Source organism: Rattus rattus, chromosome 5, assembly GCF_011064425.1.
Source record: "Rattus rattus isolate New Zealand chromosome 5, Rrattus_CSIRO_v1, whole genome shotgun sequence".
Taxonomy (NCBI): domain Eukaryota; kingdom Metazoa; phylum Chordata; class Mammalia; order Rodentia; family Muridae; genus Rattus; species Rattus rattus.
In genome coordinates this window covers 11,187,935-11,211,331 of record NC_046158.1, presented here as the reverse complement: position 1 = coordinate 11,211,331, position 23,397 = coordinate 11,187,935, and the positions used below count along the sequence as shown (strand labels likewise).

Genomic DNA, 23,397 nt, shown 5'->3' with positions numbered 1-23,397 from the left:
AGTAGCTCTTGCCTTCCATTCCTTTTTTCAGTCCCTGGGACTGTCATCTCCTCGTTCTCACCACTCTGCTTCTGACACTGTTTTGTAGACATGTGTGGCGCTGGTGTGTCCTGTCTGGTTGGGGGCTCAGGAACAGGATTCTGTCCTTTTCCACACCGGTTCATCTCTGGGTCTGGGAGGCTGCCCTCCTTTGTGGTTCTTTCATCACCTGACCCCACAGGTTCTACCCACAGGGACTTACTTCATCCAGTTGGTTCAGAGTTTCACATTCCTCTATGTAAGGCCACTTGCAGTGTTATGCCTGGTGTTCCTAAAAGGAGGATCATTGATACCTTGGTTTCTATGGCATTTGTCCCATGGGGTCTTGGGACTCCAGACTGTCCAAGCCTGGCACCTGGCACAAGGTACCTGGCACCCATCTTCCCTTCTTTACCTCACTCCATACTAGGTTCCCTGACATCTGGAAACTCCTCTGTGCCGAGGTGCCAAGGAGCTAACACAAGAAACAGCACTGGACTCTCAAAGCCGAGGTGATGACCGTGCTTAAATTATACCTGCTCCGATCTCTGTGATTTAGCAACCAGGGAGGCAGAGTCCTACCTGCCCCAGATTCCCCTCTGTCACTAAGAGGTTCTTCACATGCCCCAGCTTGAAGTCACGCCGGGTGAGACGCTCTACGCAGACTCCTGTCTGTCAGCAGATGGACACATGGAGACTCACTGTGCCCCGAGAAAATAAGAATAGAACATCCAGTACGGAGGTGCCACACACGCCCAAGCAGGCAGCCGGGTCTCCGTCCCCCTGTGCTCCGTAGATGTGGCGTCTGAGCAGCCCACATCGCTCAGGGGTGCAAATGTGTTCTCTCTGAACACGGAGCCCTGCATCCATGACACTGACGAAACCCTCTACCCTTGCTCCTGGGTGGCCAGTAGTTCCCGGAAGTCCTTCCAGCACTTTCTGTGCACGGCAGTCTGTGTGCACAGCATCCTGTGTAATGCCCTGTGCTCTCTTAGCCTGATTCCCACACATTACTGTGAATCATCCCACAACATGCCCTTGGGAAGTTTCATGGTCCCTTCTTGGGTCCCTGAGAAGGGCAAAGGGGTTTCCACCTGCAGGGCGGAAGTGCACCCACTTGGCGGGTATGGATTGATACTTTGTCTGCTGCCACATGAGCTATTTTGAAGTGTAGTCAGGGAACGCTCATGTGGATATTAGCTCAGAGACTGAGGGGCTGGTTTTATGAGGTCTTGGAGCTGAGGCAGATAATTGGAAAAGCCAACAAGGCAGTTTCTTTTTTTTTAAACACAAAGGCAATTTTATTCAAGTTTAAAAGAAAAGCTGTGGGGCAGGCCAGCTGTAAAACACCCAGCTGTTGCCCAGAGGAAGGAGATGGACGAGAGAAGGGAAAGCATCATGTTGCTTAGGCTGCCATGGCGTGCAGACACATGGCTGACAAGCAACCGTGTGGTGAAGACAGTGACTTTAGTGAAGGTAATACGGAAAGTGCGCTTAGAAAAGAGGAGATAAAGAAAAAGGTACACTTCCCTGGATAGTCCACAATAGCCAACCGATCTGTGGCCCTCTGAGGCTGCTGCTCCACGATTCTGTGCTAGCTGCGGGCAGGACTCTGGGAAGAGAAAGTAGTGTCCTGTTAAAGAGCTTGTTAGTCTCCCTCTCTTTAGCATGGCTTAAGGTGAACCCGTCTTCTTCCTTCCCTGAGGCGTCGTTTCTCATGCACAGCGGTGGCTAGGGTATGGATACCCTGAGGAAGCATCATTGGCCCTGAGGCAGGTGCTGCGTCATCCCCTTCCGAGGGACTCAATCCCATCAGGACAGCCCTGAGTTGCTGTCCTGTTTCGCCAGGGTACGTGGAGGTTCAGCAAGGCCAAGGATGAAGGGCCCATCCGATGTTTAAAGGATTCGAGAAAAGGAGAATAGTGAGCCCCTACTTTGTGAGGTCCGTGATGTAAGTTATGGAAGCCAGTACACTCCCTAAGCTTGGGAGTACAGAAGCCCACCTTCCCCTCACAGATCTCCTGGATCTCCTGACAATTGGTAGGTCACAGTTGGGGAAGATTGGGCGGGTGGGGCGAGCCTGCCGTCCTGGTCTGGGTGGTCAGGAGACCCTGGAGCTGCAGCAGCTGTTCAGGACTAGGGTGTTTAGAGCCTCCTGTACTGCATGTCCGATTGGCCAGACTTCTAGCATAGAGCCCTGGCTGCTCTTACCTACCTGTTACCTGGGCAAGTCACCTGCAGCCTCGGCCGTGAAATGGATAGGTCTGGGATAGAAAAACTATATCATATGTTTGCACAGGTATCTCTGAATCAGCCAGTCTCCCCATCAAATCCTTACTCTGCTCCTTACTGTTTCAGTGTAGTGGGGAAAACCACTCCCGCAGCTCCTCAGTTTGCCCACTGTACACTGCTCAGGTATGTGCGTGTGTGCCCGTGTGCGCGCGCGCGCGCGCGCGTGTGTGTGTGTGTGTGTGTGTGTGTGTGTGTGTGTGTGCGTATGTGTGCATGTGTGTGTGCATGTGTGTGTGCATGTGTGTGTATGCATGTGCGTGTGTGCGTGTGTGTGTGTTGAGGAGAGGGGTACACTGATGTATTGTATGTGTCTGTTTGTGGGAGTGTAGACCTGTGTGTGTCATCACGGCTGGTACGTACACATGCGCATGGCTGCAGAGGCTGGGAACAACCGCAGATGTCTTCCTCAGTTTCTCCCTTGGTTTTGTCCACTTTTTTTGTAGTTCAAGACAAGGTCTCTTCCTGGGACCTGGAACGTACCAGTTTGGTGAGGCCAGCTGGTCTGCAACCTCCAGGAATTTGCCTGTCTCTGCTCTCCCAGCTCTCAGATTTTTAAGTGTGTGCTATCGCCATGTCTGACTTTTTTTTTTTTTAATAGATATGTTGGGAATTGAACACAAGTCCTATCCTTGAGTTACAAGGACTTTAATAATTCTGTGCTGTCTCCCCAGCTCCTGCTCGAGTTGTGAGGTGACACTGTGCAAGTCCCCAGGTACCTGGCGCAGACTGATACCCTGTATCTGGAGGTACCTGAGATGGGAGCCCAGTACAGTTCAGCCGTCAGTAACAGCCCTTTGAGGGCTGAACTCTGACAGCCTTGGGATAGGATTGGCGGGTGAGGACGCTAAGCATCTGCAGCAGGGAAGACGGGCAGACACCTTTTCCCATCTGACTAGAAGACTGGGCCCACCTCACTCAGTGAGGCCCTGAGGTGGAGCTTAGAGGATGGGTGGGGCTCTGTGCTTCCTGCCATCCTGAGCAATACATTACCGTTCCCAGGACACACAAGAGTACCCCGTGATGTGGGTACATGCCCCCGCAGAGATGGCTATCTCCTCTCTCCATCAAACTTCCTCTGGAGGTGAGCTACCAAGGGCCACATGAGCTGTCACCTATGCTACCCTTCCTGCATCCCCTCTCTTCAGTACAACGGCAGTTATCAACATTACTATTACTTCTGGTAGGAGTAAGACAGCGTATGCTGGAACTGCATCCTCCTTAAGGCATCCAGGTTGGGGCAAGAGCCTGGGGCCGACCTTGGTACACGGGGAGCCAAGCTGAAACCCTCCCCACTCTGGACCATTCCACTGTGCTGCGCGATTGGGGGTGAGGTGAGCGGTGGTTGCGCCCGGCGCCGCCCCCGCCACCACCACCCGCGCCAAGCGCTCCCGCAGGATGGCGCGGGCCAAGCTGCCGCGCTCACCGTCCGAGGGCAAGGCGGGTCCGGGGGACACCCCAGCCGGCTCTGCAGCCCCTGAGGAGCCGCACGGGCTCAGCCCGCTACTGCCCGCCCGCGGCGGGGGCTCCGTGGGCAGCGACGTGGGCCAGAGGTAGGGACACTTGCGGGGACCAGGACCCCGCGGCTGCGCGGGAGGGGCTTCGCATCGTTCGCATTTTGTTTAGCACGGGCTCTGCTTCCCCGCGCCTGGCGTTGCCTGTAGCCCGGGAGAGGGCGTCTTGGTGTCCCACCACCCCTTGCCTGAAGCCTGGCTTGGGGACACTTAGACCCCGGGGCCTCTTGCTTAGAGGTTGAACCTAGGGCCTTGCAAGTATGACCTGGGCTCTAGGCCAGGTGGCTCTGGACCACAGTGCTCCAGGAAGCCCCATTTGAGTGGGTTTTTAGTAGGGACACTAAGTAAAGATAAGCACTAAGAAGTGAGCAGCTGAGGCCCAGGCAGGCTAGATAGCAAACTGGCTGGGGTACAGTAAAGGTATGGGTTTTGCTGAGTACCAGCATGGTGGGCAACCAGGATGCAGGAGGCTTTTGCAAAAGAGAGACCACCCTTTTCATCCTCCTGCAAGCTGCAGGCAGGATGTGGCACCCATTTCATGGATGAGGGCACTGAGGTCTCTGCAGCAGTGAATCCCTAGCCATCGCCTGCTTGTGCCAAAAATCCTGCTGGCTGCTGCGGGGGAAATGAATCAGACCTGGCCCGGTGTGGGCACATCGTGAGCTCGAAGCCTGCTCTGCTAGCGATTGGGGCAGGATTGAATGGGACCAGGCCCCGCAACTTCCTGAGCACTGGCTTTTAAGGATGAACAAGAATTGGCAGGGCTTTCTGGACAGAGGGATGGTGAAACCCCTGGGTGAGGTGCCGGTGCTGGGTCAAGCCTGATGATTTGGCAACAGATGGCTGGACTAAAGTGATCACAGCACCCCCTTCTTCCCTTGCCCCGCCCCCCCCTTGCACCAGTCTCTCACTAGGAAGGTTCTCACACAGGAAGGCTGCTGATACCCTGTTCCCATTCGCCAGAAATGGCTCTTGAGGGGCCTCCCACAGCTGATGGGCAGCTCAGGCAGGAGAATAGTTAGTGCTGCTCAGGGGGCTGGGGATGGACCCTTCTTGGCCTCTCATCTTAATGAACACAGTGGGGGTGGGAGCAGTGATCCCGGAAGCTCCCTTCCCAGCCAATCTGACCCCATGAGAGATGGGCTGCAGGCATGGCCGTTTCGCCCAGGGTTCCTCATCTCAGCCCAGAATACAACAGAGCTGTGGCCGCCTCTTCCAGGAAGCCCTCCCCACTTGCACCTCTGCATGTGGCTGCCCTCAATCCTGCAGACCACAAGCCGTGCTGCTGGTCCTTTAACAAGGACAGCCTCTCTTCCCTATATGCAGGGTCTTGCCAACCTCCTTCTGCAGAGCAGAGAGAAGGGAGCCGCCTACCCAGCTGGGTCCAGGCAGCACCTGGGCCATAGCTGGCACCGTAACACCTGCTGTGAGGAGCAGATGGGAGCCAAGGCAGATCCCAGCTAAGGAGGATGAGGTAGACTGGCCCACTAGGAATCAAATTTGTTGAATTTTCCAGGCAAGATCCTGGCCTGTGACTTGCCTTTGCCCCTGTTCTGTGTCTGGACTGCTGTCCAGAAAAGTCAGAGCCTGGGGCCTCCCCACCACTAGGAAGGAAGCAAGATAGAAAAGTATCTGCATGGCCTCATGTATGTCCACAGTGGTGCTGTGACTGTCCACACAGTTCCTGAAACACTGCTTTCTCACAACTGCAGCAGGCTTGGGCCCTCTCACCCTATCCAACCTGAACCCTCTCTCTCCAGCTCCCACTGAGGCTTAGAATGGTTGAGAAATGTGAGCTGGGGAGAGGGGAACCTATTCAAAGTTTGGAAACCTAGAAAGGGCTGGGTCATTAGCAAACCTCTCACTGTCGGGTGAGAGAGCCCCTTTTCTAGCTCCTGGATCCACTTGACCTGGGCCCCCGGCGAGTCCTTCCCACCTGTACTTTCCGTGGCTCCCCCTCAGCGCCATCTGCTCCCTCAGGGACTGTCTGGCCAACGAGGGATGTAAGGAAGTTTTATGCCCAAGAAGGAGCTGGATGGTCAGAGGGTGGGGCCAAGGCTCTGCACAGGCAGGTCAGAGGCCACACCTTAGCTATGCCCATGGGGCCAGGATTGGAGGACAACTGGAGGGGACAGAAGGAAGAAATGGTCCTAGAAGTTGTCCCTACTGTCATATATTGGGACTCTCTAGAGGCTCCAGATGACACTGGTCTATTTCATAGCCAGTAATAGGACTAAGAGAGTAGAGGTCCTGGGGTGCCGTGGTGTGTTATGGGTAGAAAGCTACAAAAGACCTAGGAGGTTAGGTCTGCCCCTGAGAACAGAGGGAGTGGTTTGAGGCTCCACACACGTGTCATGGGGAGCTCCATGACGAGGGCTCCTCTTTCCTTTGGCATCTCTGGGGTCTTAACTGAAGGTGTAGAGGTGGGCAGAGCCGGGGTGCTGCAGCGAAGCTCGGGCGGGGCCTGATGGATGTGCAGAGACCTGACTTGGCCTGGGCCCTTTCCATCCCTTACAAGGCTCCAGAGACCAGCCACTCCCATTGCTGTGTCCTCACAGGGTCTCCGCTGGGGCCACCCCTTTGAGACTGGGATAGTGACACTCTCAGTCTACTGAGGACAGAGCCCAGGAGCAGAGGCTAGGGCAAGGGTGCCAGGAATCCCCCTCCTCAGTGGCACCCTAGCCTGACCTGGTCAGTGTAGGATCAACTGTTAGCCTTACTCTGAACTGAGCCTCCCCCACACTTGCACATGCACCACGGCTGTCCCAAATCAAAGTGCCCTGAGGATTAAGGCCTCCACCTCCCCTCCCGGCTTTGTGACCAACCCCCAGGACTGTCTGTGTCTTCAACCTTCTTACAGCCTGAGGCTGCACTACAAGACCCCGTCTTAATACTCCCGACATCACCTACTTCCTTACCGTTCTCTAGCTCAGTGGGGCCATAGCTCCACAGCCTGTGGCTCCAAGTCTCTCAATGGCCAGCCAGATTCCCTGTTCACACTCCCATTTTCAAGATCTGTCAGGGCCCTCACAGGGCAGCTTCTCAGGCTCATGCACTGCCTTGATGTTCTCCCAAGAAGTCTCCAGCCTGTCAGTCCAGTTGTAGGGAGCAGAATCCCTCCCCAGCTCCAGTTGGATCAACCTAGCATTCCAGGCTCAGGAGATGATCCCCTGGATCTTCCTTGCTGGGACTTTCTTGTCCTCCAAGTCTAGAACCTCATGGTTCCGTACTACTCCAGGATCCTGGGTCCTCCCCTGACCACCGGGTGGCTCCCCTGAGCAGCTCCCTTCCAACACCTCTCACCCTTTTTAGGCTCCCCCGTGCCCCACTCCCTACTCTGACAGGAAGATACACCAGGGACAAGGAGGGGCTGCATAACGGAACATGAAGCGGTATCCTGGCCTCACAGAGGTCCCAACGCAGGTTGTACAGGGGGGCCTGACGCCTGAGGTCTGCAGTAAGGAATCCCTGTTTCCTCACCTGGAAGATGGTTGCTTTGAAAATGAAGAGAGGCTTCACTGAAGTCCTTGGTTAGAGGACTGACCCAGACAGCATGCAGTCAACACTTAACACGGGCTGGTACTGCAAAGTTCCTGATGGCAGGGTAGTCTAGGGAAACTCAAGGTCAAGTTGTGAGTTGGCCAGGCCCACACCTCAGTCACCCAGGAAGTGTCAGCTCTGAGTAGGAAACCAAGGGACAGGCCATCCAAAGTTTACTGTGCCCAAATGTGACCCTGGATAGGGACTACTCAGCTGGCTTCAGCTTCCTCGGTGTGTGTTACTATAACGGTCACTGCCTCACAAAGATACCAGAGATAGGCTTAACACTGAATGGGAGAGAGATAGATCCTTGTATCTTGGCTCAAGGCAGGGTCCTGTCCTCCCTGTGATTGTCACTTCTGGCCTGCATGTGCCAGATGTGTGGTCTCTGCTGCTTTCTCCCACATGGAGTGGTAGGCCTGGCTTCCATCTGCCTTGCATGCTAGGCTGCCTGCCCTGACAATACCTATCATGCCTGGGGCTTCACAGTCACAGGCATGGGGACTTCAGGTGTACCCCATTACTCTGGGATACTGCCTGGAGCCCTACTATGGTCCTGGAGCCCCATCCACCTTCTATGTTGATGTATCCACTCTGTGTCTCCAGGCTTCATGTGGAAGATTTCAGCCTGGACTCTTCCCTTTCTCAGTAAGTGCTTCACATGGGGGGGGGGACTGCCTCAGGGACAGATGTGTCCTCATGCCCTGAGAACCAGGCTCATGGGAAAGGCTACTCTTGTCCAGTACCATGGGCCACCAGCCAGGCAGGAACATGACAGCGTTGGCCAGCACTTCCCAGGACCAGCATGTGTTTCTTGCCTTGGGGGCTGGAGCTGAAGATTAATGGCCCCCTTGGGAGGAATCTGTGGACAGGAAAAGGGCTCCCCGGGGTGGATGTCTGGCTTTAGTTACTTTTTCTATTGCTGTGATAAAACACCATGGCCAAGGCAACTTAAAGGAGAAAAAGTTGATTGGGGCGGAGTCCACGGCCATCGTGGTGGGGACATTGGAACAGGCAGGCAGGCTGGTGCTGAAGCAGTAGAAGAGAGAGCTAGCTGGGAATGACATGGACTTTTGAAGCCCCAAAGCCTGTGGCACACCTCCTTCAACAATTTCACCAAGGCCACCCCCCATCCTTCCCAAACTGTCGGTGACTGAGACATAGCACTCAAGTCTATGAGCCTATGCATGTCCTGACGCCAAGCCCCTCCCTCTTCATGGCAGGGTAGTCTAGGGAAACTCAAGGCCAGGTCGTATGGAGCTGGCCAGGCACAGCCATTCTCGTTCAAACCATCACAGTGCCTGAAGCCGGTCGTGTCCAGTCCTTCAGTAGAAGCCTGGTGATAGGATGCAGCTTTGCCGCCATGCCTGTATGGGTACAGTGTTCATTTAATCCCGCAGCCTCTAGCCTCAGCTCCTGTCTGCTTCCTTTGTGCATTGGTGTCTCCCAGGGCCAAGGGCTCTGCTGGGTACCTCTCTTTCTTCAGCTAAGAGTTAGGCCAAGTGACAAAGACTTTGAGACTGGGGCAGCCAGAGCCCCTCAAGGAAACCTTTATGGCATGCCCCTGGGAGCCCGATCCACCACTGTTGCAGTGGTCTCCACGTGGGGCCTCGTCTGTCATTTCCATTGATGAACAGAATTGGTAACCACCACTTGCTCAGTGTCTCCAGCTGCTGGCAATTTTGGGTGCATCCCTGCTACAGGGATTCAACCTACAGTGACCCCATCGCTGTGGGCTGGGTAGCTGCAGCCACAGCCGTTAGCTCCACCTCCTTATGCTGCAGTAGAAGAGAGACATGGACAGATGCGCCCACCACATGCAGTGCTCTCCTCCTCCCCAGGTACCTGAGGAGCTGGGCCTCAGACCTGTTAACGGTAGGGAGCTAGAGCCTGTCTGTGACTGCCCATGCTGTACGCTCTTTGGAGAGCCCCCGGGGTCCAAAGAAAAACTGTCTCGCTAGGCAAGTTAGTTAGAGAAGCCAGTGCTCTTTTCCCAGGCCACTCGGATCTCTTCCCTTAGGTTCCCAGGTGGAGCTTGAAGACCTGCATACCTGACTGCCTACCCTCAGGCTGCATGGGGCCTTTCTGGGGAGCTGTGAGCTCTATGCAGGACCCAGAGCTACAAATAGAGTTCTGTTGAACTCCCCTGGGGATTATGAAGGCCTGGGGTTGTAGAAGAAGCATCAGGTCTCTTCCCACTTGGCAGCCGGTTCCTGGGCTCTTCTTACCCTCTCACCCACGTAGCCAGTCCCACAGCTGTGCCTTCTAGCTCCTCACCAAGGTGGGTCATGTATTTTGCTCTGGCTCAGACTAGTGGTCGGGCCTGTGCCCTCCCCAAGGTCGGTGGGCACGGCTGGTGTATGTGTAGCCAGTCTGTGAGTTTGCAGTGTGAGACACTGAATGATCCAGGCCTGAGGTGGCTTCCTGTGACCCCATGGAGTGCTGCTGGTCCTGGGCCCCATACTCATTCTCTCTCTGAGCTCATATGACCATGGGACGTAGTAGGACACACCTCACCATTGATAACGCGCTTGCCTCTGTCAGGTACTCTGTGATACGGGGAGGGGGGGGAGCATCATTGTTCCCAGTGAGGAAGCTGAAGTCAGGCAGAGGCAGAACCACATCTGTTCAGCTTCCTGGCGGGCCCTGGCTCTCCAACCATACACTCTGTGACTCCCAGAGGTCCATGCGTCCCACCTTTGACCCATGGGGTCGAAGTCAATGCAAGTTGAAAGCCACCTCAGACCTAGATCGTATAGGTCCGGAGGTGCCTTGAGCAGAGGCTGTAAGAGTGCAGGCCATTCGTAAACTCCTCTGCTCCTATAGGGCTATGCCCTGCGTCTTCATCTCAGGGCAGAGCAAACATGGTGTCCTAAACACAGGTTGGAGTAAAATGGATATTTTTAATCCCTGTTTTGTGTGGTGCTAGAGGAAGTGGGTGGCCACAGGTCATTAAAGTTTAAAAGTAAAAAGAATTCATTGATTTCTCTGGCATCGTAGAGCTCTGGCTTCAAGGGAGCCAGGCAGGCCTGTGGCTCCTCCTGGAAGACATCTGTACGTGTGCACTGCACACAAAGCACATGGGGCCGTCCAAATGGGCGTCGTCTACTAGGCAGCCCTGCTGGGAGGGTGTGTTCTACTCACGGGATGGCATCAGTCGGGGTCAGCCTGGTACGCGGAGGATGCCATTAGCCAGGTCAGCTTTCCACAGCTGGGCCAAGATGCCAACAGAAGCAGGGTTGAATGTCACAGGCTGTTCTGTGAGCAGCACAGGGCCTGGTGACTTCTGGGCCTTCACAGGCTGCTGGGTTTTCTGATCTCAAGATGCTGCTGGGAAGATGACAAGAAGGACAGGAGGCCTCAAGGGCCTAGGACCCTGGAGAGTGAAGGTGGAAGTGTCCATGGGCGTAGTGGAGACCTGGGCACTCAAGAGACCTAGGGACCGTGGTCAGACACATGGAAAGGAGCAGGGGACAACCAACAGGAATGTCCCATGAGAATATCTGGTGAGATGGGGCAGCGGGCTGCAGGGCCAGAGGGAGGGCCAGAGTTCTGTCTTTCCCCAGATGGGGTCCCTCTGCTTGGAGTTCTAGCTTCAAGGAAAGCATACAAGTACATCTCCAGTGTATCCTGGACAGCGTCTCTGGTGGGAGAGGAGAGGAAGGTGGGTCAGCCATGGATCAGTCTGCCCAAGGGAAGTGTGTGAGTCCACAGACTGAGCAGTTGAGTAACAGTGCAGGTCAGAACCAGTGTCAGGGGTCCACATCTAGAAATCATCATCTCGCAGGCAGAGGTGTAAGGTGGTCACAGTTACCCCACATGGCAGGAGCTGGGGCACACATGAATCTGACTCTTAAGCTTCCCCTCTGCCTAACTGTTAGGCCACCAGGATTGACTCTGGGTTCTGCCCTCTCGATCTTATCTAATCCTAACTCCCATCAGCACTCCCCCACACCCCACAGTTGTATGTAGTCCCTATCTGCGTCTTCCGGGTTAAACTCTCAGCACATGGCACCTTGAGGACACGTCCTCATGTTTTACTGGCATGAAGTAGCAGAGGGCAGTGAATAGCCCACCCCAGCCACCGGGGGCATACCCATGGCAGGTAGAACTTGGTGCCCTGATCTGGCAGATTGTAGAAGACTACTGTGACCATCCCTATTAGGGTTGGCATGGGAGTAGAGCCAAAGAGAGGTGGAGGAACCATGGTGGGTCAGAAAGGCTGTGGTCTGTGCCCTAAGGGCGATGAATACAGACTGCCACCTCCCTTGACAAAGGTCTTGGCCACCTGCTGAGGGAGGGCCCTGTGGGGCTGAACAGGTAGGAAGACCCTCCCTTGAGGCCTTTATTGTAGAGGAAGTGGGTTGACAGGAGAGGGATTCATGGGTTCCTTACATGCTTTTAGGACACGGGTGATCCCACAGGCCCCCTGATAATGACTTCTGTGCCCCCCCCCGTCCCCATCCAGCCTGGTCACCTAGCCTCTGCCACCTTCAAAGACAAAGTCACATAGCTGACTTCAGAGTCACTCATGTACAGCATCCTCTCCTGTCTCGGGCTCCTAGCACCCTGTTAAAAGCCGTGCTGCCATATAGTACGGCATAGTTTTGCACTGGCTATAGCATGGTATACCAGGGCCCTGTGGGGGCATGGTGGGACAGTGGGGTGTTCTGGATAAAGTGGGGTGCAGAGATGTGTTGTGGCATAATGGGTGTGCTGGACAATCTGGGGCACAAAGCTTGGTGGTGTACAGTGTAGTTTGTGGGGCATTGTGGGGACATATGCTGGGGTAGAAGGGTATATTGAGGAACGGTGAGGTGCTTGGTAAAGTGAGGTCCAGAAGGATAGTGGAAATGCTGGGGTACACCAGCTATTAGCACTGGGTCGGCCCCTACTTGCCTACAGCTTGGCTTGCTGTGAGGTCCAGGTTGGATCCAGTCATGGCCCCACGCCAATGGTGTCTTCTCCCAAACAAGATGACCAGGCCCTTGAACCCTTAGGGAACTCTGTGACCAGCAATGCCTTTGTGACCCGAGACCCTCCCCAGCCCAGGGACAGAACATTAGAGCAAGGCTGCTGAGCACACCATAGTGTACACTAACAAGGCTTTAGGGTATGCTGACTGGTGTTTTTAAAATATCTTATTACATTTATTGCTTGGTATGTGCTTGCTGGGTCAGACGTGTACCATACCATGCATGTGAAGATTGGTGGATAACTTGGAGTGGTCAGCTCTCTCTTTGCATCACGTTGGGACCTGAGGGTCAAACTCAGGTCTCTGATAGTTACTGTTTATAAAACACTTTGGTGCTGTTGGAATAGTCAGTCCTAGCCAGGCACTGACATTAAACTCTCCAACCGTCTTGACAGAACTGGTACCTGATCAGAGGACAGCGATGTTCAGAATCCACCTGCCCTGCGTTTGGTACCCCCTTCCCCAGGAGACAGTAACATTGAGTGGGAAACGGTGGAGCAGACGAGCTGATGTTTGTCTCCTTAGCCTACAGAGAGGCAGCCACTTCTCCATGCAGAGTCCTTCCAGGCAGCAAGATGAGCCTGCAGGACACAATGTCCCTCTACCCTTCTGAGCTGCGACCCTACACTGTTCTATGGTCCCTGATGTTGTGTCCCACCTCATTCCATCCTGGGGGTATTGCAGCCTGTTGGGGAGGATGTACCAGTAGGGACCACGTATCCAGGGAGCCCTGTGTCCGTCACAGGGAGCCATGGTTCACTCAAGGATTCACAGCGGGGACATGCTGCAAGCTGGCCACACCTGCTTCAGGAGGCCAGGCTCCAAACTTGGACTCCTCGCGTTCTTCCTATGTCAGCACAAATGTTTCGTCCCCTGCTTCAGAACAGATTGGGTAGGGCAGGACCGAGTCTGAAGCCGGGGAGGTGAGAACAGAGGCTCATCTTCCCTTCGCCACGGTTATTCTCAGTGAGCACATGTGACTCTTCCTGGGTGTGGCACTGGGGCAGCGGTGAGCAGTGAATAGCTCAATTGCCGTTTACACTGGGTGATCTTAGGACCTCAGAGACCGTGGGTGTGGCCGCACCTCAGAGGCTGGCCTGTGTGTGGGCCATGGGAGGTGGATGGCCAGGTCCACAGTGTGGCTGGGGGGGGGCAGCTTACAGATGGCTGCTTCCTGCTGGCCACTGTCACCATCGTCCAGATTATAATGACTACAGGCCTCAGAGCACAAACCCCAGAGGCCACCAGACATAGTGACAGTGACCTCCTGTTTGGGAGTTTTTACATTTACTAAGATTTGAGCACCCAAGGCCCAGAGCACTGTAGATGCTGTAGCCCTGAACTCCTTGGGACCCGGAGGGCTCTGGATGCTGAGCAGATGGCTGGTGGCTGCAGGTGTACTCAGGGGAGATTTTGGGAGGACAAAGTAAGGACAGTGTTCCTCCCAAGTTCCTCTCTGCTTGTGTGGTTTGAAAAAAACTCGGTTGGGCTTGGGGCTCTCTGGTCCTGGTTTGAGGCTCCAGCTCCTGCCTTGGGCCTGAAGCCACCGGCCCCCAGCCCCGCTTCCTCTCCTCCTCAGGGTCCAGGTGGAATTCTATGTCAATGAGAACACCTTCAAAGAACGCCTCAAGCTGTTCTTCATCAAAAACCAGAGATCCAGTGAGTCAGGGGCCTGGAATGCCCTGGGCAGGGAGGGATGGGCAGTGGCTGGGAGTCCAAGGAGATGTCCCAACTATATGGGCAGAGGGAAAAGGTCACCCAGGCATTGCCAGGGAAGCCCAACCTGTTGAGACATGGCCCCCATGCTGGGCCCTGGGCTAGGCTGTCCACAGGAGCCAGCTGAGTCACCTCCCCTCTGTCACTCCAGCCCCCACCCTAGGGATCCCTACCTCCATCCTTCCCCTCCTTCCCAACCTTAAGCTTGGCCACTCTGGACCCACCTGGGAAGCAAGAAGGGGCTTGGAGGTAAGGCTGCGGTTCCAAGTCCCATAAATCTAATCCCATGAGTGAAGTGGCCTCAGGAAATCCCCCGTACCCCAAGCCCCTGCACCCCCAAGCCTCTGCACTGAAAGCCTCATTGCCTTATCTATCTATACAGTGGTCAGATGGGTCTGGCGGGGACGGGAGAGGGGTGTTGGTACAGACAAACCTGTCCTCTGCATCTAGAATACAAGTGGGAGCTGGAGGCCGGTGGGGGGTTCGGGGGGCACTTCAGGAGGGAGCCGTTGAGAGCCCCAGCAGAGGGGCGGGCCTACTCCCTGATGCTCCTGCCCTGATGTCCCCCTCCTAACAGGCCTGAGGATCCGGCTGTTCAACTTCTCCCTCAAGCTCCTCACCTGCCTGCTGTACATTGTCCGTGTCCTGCTTGACAACCCAGACCAGGGCATCGGATGGTAGGTGACCTGTGGGGCTGGGGCCAGGTCCTGAGGATGAGTTGCCTTTGAGTTCCACTGGCATTGCAGGCATCTGTATGGGAGACTTGTAACCTCACCAGACTCCCAACCAGGGCCTCGTGGATCTTTCCTTCTCCCAGTGTGACCCTTAACCCAAAGTCAGGCCTAGGGCTACTCAGTCACACCCAGGGTGGTCACTGGGTTGGTGTGAAGATAGGGGCCCCCAGGGTAGAGCTGTGCATGCAGCCACAGTGTGTTTCATCCACCTCGAGGAAAGTGTCTCGAGAGGTGTCTGTATAGGATCCCAGCTCACGAGGCTGGCAGTTCTTCCTCTGAAGTCTTCTCTGTGGTCCTCCCACTGCCCTGCCTGCTGTGAGATGTTTCCCAGCGCAGATCCTTTCGGAGTGCCATTGTCTTCCCTGAAAGCGCTGGCCTCTCTGTGCCTTGGCATGCGTCTGGCTCACCCCTGGGCTGACCCACACTACCCTTGGTGCCAGGGTTGTCTTGACTTGTGTCCTGTGGGGCTTGGAAGCTGGGTTCTTGGCCTCCTGTATGCTTGTCTCTCCTGACTCCTACACCGTCCCTTTCATTCTCTCCATTCTGTTCTGAGGTGACTCACCTCCCCAAATCTGAGTTCTGCGCCCCTCATCTCCTGGTTCCCCCATCCCTCTGACTGTGCCTGGCCCTTCCCTTTGCCTCTTACTTCCACTGAGTGTTGTCTTTTGAACTCTGTTGGCCTCTGGTTTTTGTACCAGCAGATTTGACAAATGGGCTCAGATACCAGAGGTCTCCTTAGTCAGAGCCTGGGGTTTGAGTGCCTGAGCTCCTGGGGCCTGTGTGCTAAGTTTTACTGAACTCCTTTTTTCATTTATTGTCCTCTCTCAGGAAAACTAGGGTTCCAAGACCAGAAACCCTCACACACTGTCCGGGTCAGAGTTGGGAAGAGCCTCTGTAGTTGTTTGAGGAGAAACAGAGGTTATAACTGACTCAAAACACTTTGCTGGGTCTCTTTCACCTTTTCCAAGTCCCAAAGGCTCAGGACTTCTGCTTCCACCTCCCTGGAGGACCCAAGTCTGTCACATCCATCACTGTCACCAGCAGGGATGGGGGTGTGTGCAGGTGATGGATATTCAGGTAGTGGGTGGATGAGTGAATGACGGATAATATCCGGCTGGATGGGTAGATGGTTAGATGGATGGGTGCGTTGGGAGTTGAAGAGCGAGGAGATGGGATGCTGAGTAGATGCTGGACACGAGGCTGCATTAATAGATGGATATATGGATTACAGAGCAGAGGATGATGGGTAGACGGATGCATGGGCCATAGATGGGATGAAGGTAGGTGACTGGTGGGTGATGAAAGGTGAGGAGGTCGATGTTGGAGAAGAGGATGAGAGGGAAGGTAGGTGGATGGCTTGGAGACTTCTGTGGGTGCTGAGTCTAACAGCCCCAATAAAGCTCGGGTGAACCGAGAGGGTAAGAACTGCTGCCTTCTGGGCCCTGTAAGCAGCAAGGTCTGTGGTACTGAGCCTGGTGCTGGGTCTGGCCTGGAGCAGAAGTGGCCATGTCCTGCTTCTTCTCATCAGCTGGTTCCAAGATGCTTGAGCGTGGTTTAGGGATGAGCGCATTAAAGCTGCTCCTTAGGATAGGAACGTTCTTTGGGGCTTGTTCCAGAAGCTCCGACCTCCAGAGGGCTTAAGTGTTCACACTGGGACATCTGTGGTTGTGCAGGGGCCTCCCTGGGGCTTGACACCTGCCCAAGTGGAGTCCTCCCTTTCCTCCAGAGCAGCACCTCTCTGACAGGGATGTGTTCTCCCTGCTTCTTGGGTAGAGAGCCTTCCCACATGGTCCTGCAGGCCGGGGAGGCTCCGTAAGTGTTGGAGCACCAGCTCCAGTTGAGGCATATGGTGGGCCCCCAGTGAGCAAACAGGGGCCCGTGGCGTTAGCCCTGGAAGCCTGTGGCTGGGCCAGTGCTTTTGTCTCTTCACAGCTGGGGCTGCACGAAGTATAACTACACGTTCAATGGTTCGTCCTCGGAGTTCCACTGGTGAGTTTGCTCCTGACTCCCATTCCTCAGGCCTCCTGGGGCAGGGTGAGAGTTCCGCTGTCCAGCTCTAGTGAAGCTGATGCCCAGCGTCCGTCTGATGGCTGAAGCCAGTGCTGGGGATACTCCCCATCTGAGGGTTCGATTTAGAAGTAAACATGTCAGGTCCTCCACGTCTGGCCACTGGGCGCTCACTACCTTGGTGACATTCTTCTGAAGCCTGAAGAGGAAGCAACATGGCAGTTGTACTCGGGTCTGTGGCTCACCTCCCTTCCTTTCCTAGGGCTCCCATCCTGTGGGTGGAGAGGAAAATGGCTCTGTGGGTGATCCAGGTGAGTCTCAGCCCAGCTCTCCTCCTTGCACAGTGAGATTGCTCCTAAGGGCTCAGTAAAGAGAGGGCTAAGAGAGCTGAGGTCCCACCTTCAGTGAGCAAGGGACTTAGGCTCACTAAGTAAACAGACCTAGGCTCAGTAAGGCCTAGCAACTTTTACTCTGATTTCCCCAGAGACTTCTAAGGGTGTGCGTGCGTGTGTGTGTGTGTGTGTGTGTGTGTGTGTGTGTGTGTGTGTGTACGCCTGTAGTAAGGCTCCATCCCTACCCAGGGCCCAAGGAGTATGCCCCTCCCCTCACTGCCATCTCAGCCTCCTAAGGTAGCTTTGGCATTGCTCCCACCCCTCCTGCCTCATCTGTCCTGATTGGCCCACAGGGTGCCTCAGAAGGGCAGGGACAGAGTCTGGGCTGCCTTCAACCCTAGCCAGGGCCTAGAGTAGTTACTGCCATTAAGCCTGCAAACCTTCCTGATCAAAACCATCTTACTTCAGCAGCAAGGGTGCAGGCAGCCCTGTACACTCGTGCACACTCACAGACAAATGCTCACACATGTGCATGCACAAACACACACAGACACACACATGCATGTACATATGTGTGCACACACGCATGCACGCCCAGCTTCCTTAGGACTCTGCCTGCTGAGCCCCTCATAGGTCAGACCCTGTTCCCAGATTTGCTCCAAACCCCTTTGCTTTTCTTCACTCAGGTCATTGTGGCCACAATAAGCTTCTTAGAGACCATGCTCCTCATTTACCTCAGCTACAAAGTGAGTCCCTCCCTGTGCCCACACCACCCTGAATCCCCACCGTGCCCTTTCTCCACAGCCCTTCCCCATGAATCCCTAACTCGAAGACTGGCCACTCCCAGCCCTCATTTCTCCCTATTTACCAAACTCCCAGCCCCCTTCCCTGACTTTGATTGCCCTATGGCCCTGTTCCTGCCCCTAGCTGGCTCTGAAGTCCCTCTGTCCCCCAGGGCAACATCTGGGAGCAGATATTCCATGTGTCTTTCGTCTTGGAGATGATCAACACACTGCCCTTCATCATCACGGTGGGTGAGCCCCAGCCCCAAACTCTGCTACCCAGGCGCCACCTGACCCCTCTCCCGCACACCACAGGTCTTCTGGCCACCTCTCCGGAACCTGTTCATCCCTGTGTTTCTCAACTGCTGGCTGGCCAAGCACGCCCTGGAGAACATGATCGTAAGTGAGGTCTGGTCCTCCAGAAGAACACGTTTCCCACCTGCTGGCCAGCCCAGGCAATGGCCTGGAGACTGCATGCCACAGCGATGCATTCTGGTCCAGCCCTGAGCTTCCTCTCTCCGTAGAGACAGCCTTTCCAAGTCTGAGAACTTTTCCAGGGACAGGGTGTGCGGGTGTGAGCAGGCACAGCCAGAGCTGGGCCACAGAACCAGCCCCAGGAGAATGCAGGTTCCAACTACCCCTGTGGCTAGCCTCTGCTGGATGTCCAAGGTTACCCAGCCTGTAAACAAAGCCAGGATGACAGCTCTCTCCCTGGTGGTCTGCCCCCTCGTGGCCAGTCACCTTGACTCAGCCCCGTTCCTGTTGCACAGTGACAACAGTTTTAAAGAAAAAGGTTATCTGCCCCCTGACTCATCTTGACCTCAGCCCAGGGCATGGCTCATCCCGAGACCAAGCTGAGGTCAGGATGAACAGCACAGGGCAAGGTGGCCTGTACCGTTCCCTGGGATGGAAATGTGACCAGGCCTGTTATGAATCGGGGCGTCTGAGGGTTCTGACGGCTGCATTCTCTGCAGAACGACTTCCACCGTGCCATCCTGCGCACGCAGTCAGCCATGTTCAACCAGGTGCTCATCCTGTTCTGCACCCTGCTGTGCCTGGTCTTCACAGGGTGAGTAGACTCCTCACGGTCCCGTCAGGGGGCCACGGCTAGCACACTCCTCAGGCAGACCTCCAGCCTAGAAGACAGGCCAAGGGGCGTGACAGATGGAACACAGTGCTGACCGAAGAACTTAGCTCCACGCGCCCGTGTCCAGAGCTCAGGGACACAGTGGCCCAACATCTGTTCTTGAAGGCGTCCTGCACAGCCTTTGCAACTCTGAAGGGACCTGGCCCCCGGGGCTGAATGGGGACTGGGGACCCTTTGGTTTGATGTCCAGCTGAGAATGGAGTCTAGAAGCAGCCAGGGTCTTTTGGAGGGTCATCTAGAGTAGGGAGCTTCTGGTCACATGGGCAGACCTGCCAGCCTCCTGCATCTGCCTGTGGAACGGCCCTGCTCCGTATCTTCAAGAGGCCCAGTCACCTCCTGCTGTCCTTCAAGCAAGAATGAGCTGGCTAGGGATGGCTGTGGGGCCTGGAGGACAGGTTGGCAGGGCTTGGGGCTAGGAACTGCTGCAGCTTGTGGCAGCGCCACCCACCACTGCTGCCACCATGCCTCTTCACTACCTAAGGGTGCCCCCTCACCATTGCAGCCCATCACCTCACTGCTGATTAGGGTGACCAGCTTTCCCAGGCTGAGACAAACTCAGTGCCAGAGGGCCCAGGGCCGCCTGCGGGTGATCCAGACTAGTCACCTGTATTCTGACGATCAGGAATGCATCGCTTAGGTCCTAGGTGACAGGGTCCCCAGGACTGGTAGAGTCTTACCCCTCAGAGAGGGGAGAAGGTGGGAAGGTCCTGTTTCCCTGTCCACAACAGCCAACTCAGGCAGCCCCACTCCACACTGCAGCCCTCTCCCATTCACTTCCTCCCTCCTCGGCTGTGGCCCCTCCCCCACTGCTGCAGCCCACCCCACCCCACTGTGGCAGCCCTGCTCTTCCTGTTTCTAGGACCTGTGGGATTCAGCACTTGGAGCGGGCAGGTGGCAACTTGAACTTGCTGACCTCCTTCTACTTCTGCATCGTGACTTTCTCAACCGTGGGCTTCGGTGATGTGACACCCAAGATCTGGCCATCCCAGCTCCTGGTAGTCATCCTGATCTGTGTCACCCTTGTGGTGCTCCCACTGCAGGTAAGTCCTCACAGGAACATCAGGAGGCACTCCCTGAGGAGTGACCAAGGACAGGAGGGCTCCACGGGGTTGTGAAGGCCATTCCCAGGAGAGCACTGAGGCCAGAGAAGGTGTTCCCATGTGTGGTGGGTCACTGCACAGGTTCTGCCTTGACTCTGGGAAGCAGTGAGGTGGTGTTCTGCACAGGACTGACCATGGAGCACAGACTTTTCCTTCCAGAGGGTCTTAGGTACAAGTGATCCCCTTTACCTACGCAGAGACAGACTATGGGGGTGAAATTCACCCTCTTCCCCAACTACAGCTTTAGGGCTGACTCTGAGCTCTACCCGTGGGCTAGTCCCATCTCTGAATGGAGCGCTGAGCCCCAAACCCAGTGGGGAGCTCCCCACTTCTTCCAGAAAGAGCTGCCTGCCTCTCCACTGCCCCTGTCCAGAGTATGCTGCACTGAAAGCCTGAAGTGTGCCAATCTCATCCGTTCCCCAGCACTGTCCTTCCAGCCATTTCTCCCACCTGCTACCTTCTCTGTGTCCAGAAGCCAGTCCTAGAGCTCACAGATGCTGGTCTGGGACCTCATTCCGAGCCTTAGTCAAGGGCCCTGCCCTTCTCCAGTTGAGGTTTTAATGTGGTCTAATGCATCAAACTTCCCCTTAACATTTTCCTCTCTTACCTAGAAGGACCATTCCCTCCCTCAGTCACAAGTCTGTCTTCTTGCAAACGTTTAGGGCTAGCTTCTCACACAGAGGGCCAAGCTGTCCTACGGGGCACGTGTGTGGTGAGGTGGAATGGGCCCCGTGCACATCCCTTCATCCCTCTGACAGTACGTCACTCCCGAGGCCCTGCATACCACCCTCTCTTCTGTTCAGAAGCTCCTTGGGTCCTTGCAATTCTGTGTACTTCACAGGCCAGGCCTCTGGTAGTGCCCACTTGTAATCTCTGCTTTCCTGTGGGGTTCAAGACCAACTCCCCATAGGAGGACTTTTATGAGAATCCTAACAACATGTGTGCCAAGGAACGGGTTATGGCTTATTAGCCTTAGCATTTCCTAGCAAGTCTCTGACATTCCTGGGACTTGCTTATAAACCACGCTGGCCTCAAACTCACAGAGATCCCCCTGCCTCTGTGTCGGGGTGCTCAGTTAAAGGTGTGTGCGACCACACCTAGCTCCAGAACCTTCGTGAGTGCTGTTTTATGGTCTCCTCAGGGGCAAGCTCTTGCTGTTTCCTCGGGCCATACTTCTTTCTGCCCCCTGGTGACTGCATTTCTTCTCCTGAGCTCTGCCAGTGTGCACGTCAAGCTGTGTCAGACACTGGTCAGCTTCCATGTACTGTCCCTGAAGGACGACAGTCCCCCTCCCATCCATCAATCCATGAGCCTCAGAGCCGTTCCTGGGACAATCCGTTGACTTTGGGTAGATGCCTGGCCTCTGCTTAAAGGCCTTCTCATGCCAGTTTGCTGGAACTAGTATTTTTTTTAATTAAACACTTTTTATCAGTCCAATGGAGTGATAATACAGGGTTTATAATACAGGGTTGTTTTTTTTTTACACATTTAAAAATCAGTGCAGTCGTCTAATATTACCCATCCTTGAATTCCTGAAACATAGCCTCTGACTTTTTACAGTGTTATGCAGGAGGCTGCTAGGGTTTGCTGGGCTCTGGTAGTTAGCGTGTGTCTGAGTGAGGCCTGTGCTTTCTGTTATCTGTCATCACCCAAGACGGGTCTGCTTTGGTCAGAGTCGCTACAGCTGGAGCGTGCAGGTGTCTCCTGACAGCTGGAAGCTGCCCACACACCTGGACTTAGAAGTTGACTCCACAGTTACGGAGGCCACAGCTCCAAAATCTGATGTTGGCCCTACCTCAGCTTCCCACCCTCAGCATTTCTTGGCTTACAGACAGAGTTCCAAACTATCAGCCCCATATGTGGCCTTTCCTCTGTTGTTCTTCCTTCTGCCCACCTCTCCTTTCTTCTAGCCACACTTGGTACCTGTGCCCGCTTATCCTGTGTGGGCTTTGATGGCATAGCCCATTACAATGATTTACTGGTCACAGCTCCCATCTGATCAAGCACTGGATTATGTTCCTCACATAAAGGCCACGTCCTGGTCTCCACAAAGGTCCCGCTGATTTTTCCAGACGAGGTAGCATTCCTAAGTGGCAGGAAGTCATCTCTTTTGCTAGCCCCCCTTACACACTATAGGTCCTGGCTTCACTGTGCTGCCCTAACCGCACTGCAAAGCCATCTGAGCCCATCCTGGCTGCTCAGCTCGTAGCTCGTTCCTGACACCCTTACCTAGCAGGAGCTGAGGAGGTGCCAAGGACAATCCATCCATACGAGTCTCAGCCCTCAGGACTCTCTCTGAACACCCCAGTCCCTTCCCCGAGTGAGGGTGAGCTCTGTCCCAGTAACTCAGAGTTACTTTGACAAGAAGCAGGAAAAAAACTCTTCCTGGCCTTCTTGGAGGCTCTGAAGTGGGGCGCTGGTGCTGAGGTCTGCTCTCCTCCACAGCGGCCGAGTGTTTAAGACTCGGCATCCAAACATGTGGGCAACGGAAACTCTGGAGGCCAGGTCAGAGTTGAGTTGTGGTTGGTCTAGGACTTTGGGGAGACCGGGGGTGCTCAAGGCCCATTACGTGGTAGCTGTTGTGTCTGGAAGTTGGTATCATGGTGTGGCCGCCTCCTGACCACATGCTCCACCCTATGCCCAGCTCCATGTGACCTTGTGGTCCTTGGTCCACCTACAGATACTCCATGGATATTGGATTTGGGAGTCACCATTATCCAAGATGACCTCAGGTCAACAAATTACACACACACACACACACACACACACACACACACACACACACACACACACACACACACACACACACACACACACATTTTCAGCTCCCATCTGGAGACTCTGAGCAGACAGTGAGTCTGCTTTAGGACTCCGTGTCACTCTTTCATGAGCTCTCGTACACCCTTCATCACAGCTGCAAAAACCCCTACACTTTTTATGTGAGGAAACTGAGACCTGAGAGAGGCTGGAAGCAAGCCCGAGGATCCAGCAGCACTGCCCCACCCTAGACCCTGCAGGGGAACCTGTGTTCCCCAACACCCTACGGGTCTCCTCGTGAAGACCCATGGGAGTGACATGGAGGTTATGTCACCTGTAGAGTGGCCCCAACCATCAGGGCCCCTGCCACAGTCCTTGAAGTCCTAGAGCCATGTGTGGTCTTGGTGCTCAGGAGTGGAGCAGACAGTGGACTTCTGACCTCAGAGCCACAGGCAGTGTGAGGCCTTGGGCAGAGCCGGTACTGTG

At 55.0% G+C, this 23,397-nt stretch overlaps 1 protein-coding gene across 12 annotated transcripts in view; it reads left to right on the top strand.

The window, feature by feature from the left end:
* Window positions 1–23,397, top strand: part of Kcnt1 (potassium sodium-activated channel subfamily T member 1) — a 52,810-nt gene that overhangs the window by 10,899 nt on the left and 18,514 nt on the right. For 6 of the 12 annotated variants that reach the window (XM_032903063.1, XM_032903061.1, XM_032903067.1 and 3 more), the window contains exons 1-11: window positions 3,696–3,860; window positions 7,968–8,009; window positions 13,916–13,995; window positions 14,630–14,729; window positions 16,719–16,775; window positions 17,056–17,104; window positions 17,812–17,871; window positions 18,081–18,155; window positions 18,223–18,306; window positions 18,882–18,976; window positions 19,914–20,094. In XM_032903063.1, coding sequence (XP_032758954.1) covers window positions 3,706–3,860; window positions 7,968–8,009; window positions 13,916–13,995; window positions 14,630–14,729; window positions 16,719–16,775; window positions 17,056–17,104; window positions 17,812–17,871; window positions 18,081–18,155; window positions 18,223–18,306; window positions 18,882–18,976; window positions 19,914–20,094 — 978 coding nt within the window. In that variant the 5' untranslated portion in view covers window positions 3,696–3,705. Of the gene's footprint in view, window positions 1–3,695; window positions 3,861–7,967; window positions 8,010–13,915; window positions 13,996–14,629; window positions 14,730–16,718; window positions 16,776–17,055; window positions 17,105–17,811; window positions 17,872–18,080; window positions 18,156–18,222; window positions 18,307–18,881; window positions 18,977–19,913; window positions 20,095–23,397 lie in introns of those variants that run through there. The other 6 variants (XM_032903071.1, XM_032903068.1, XM_032903070.1 and 3 more) reach the window with 3 other exon arrangements.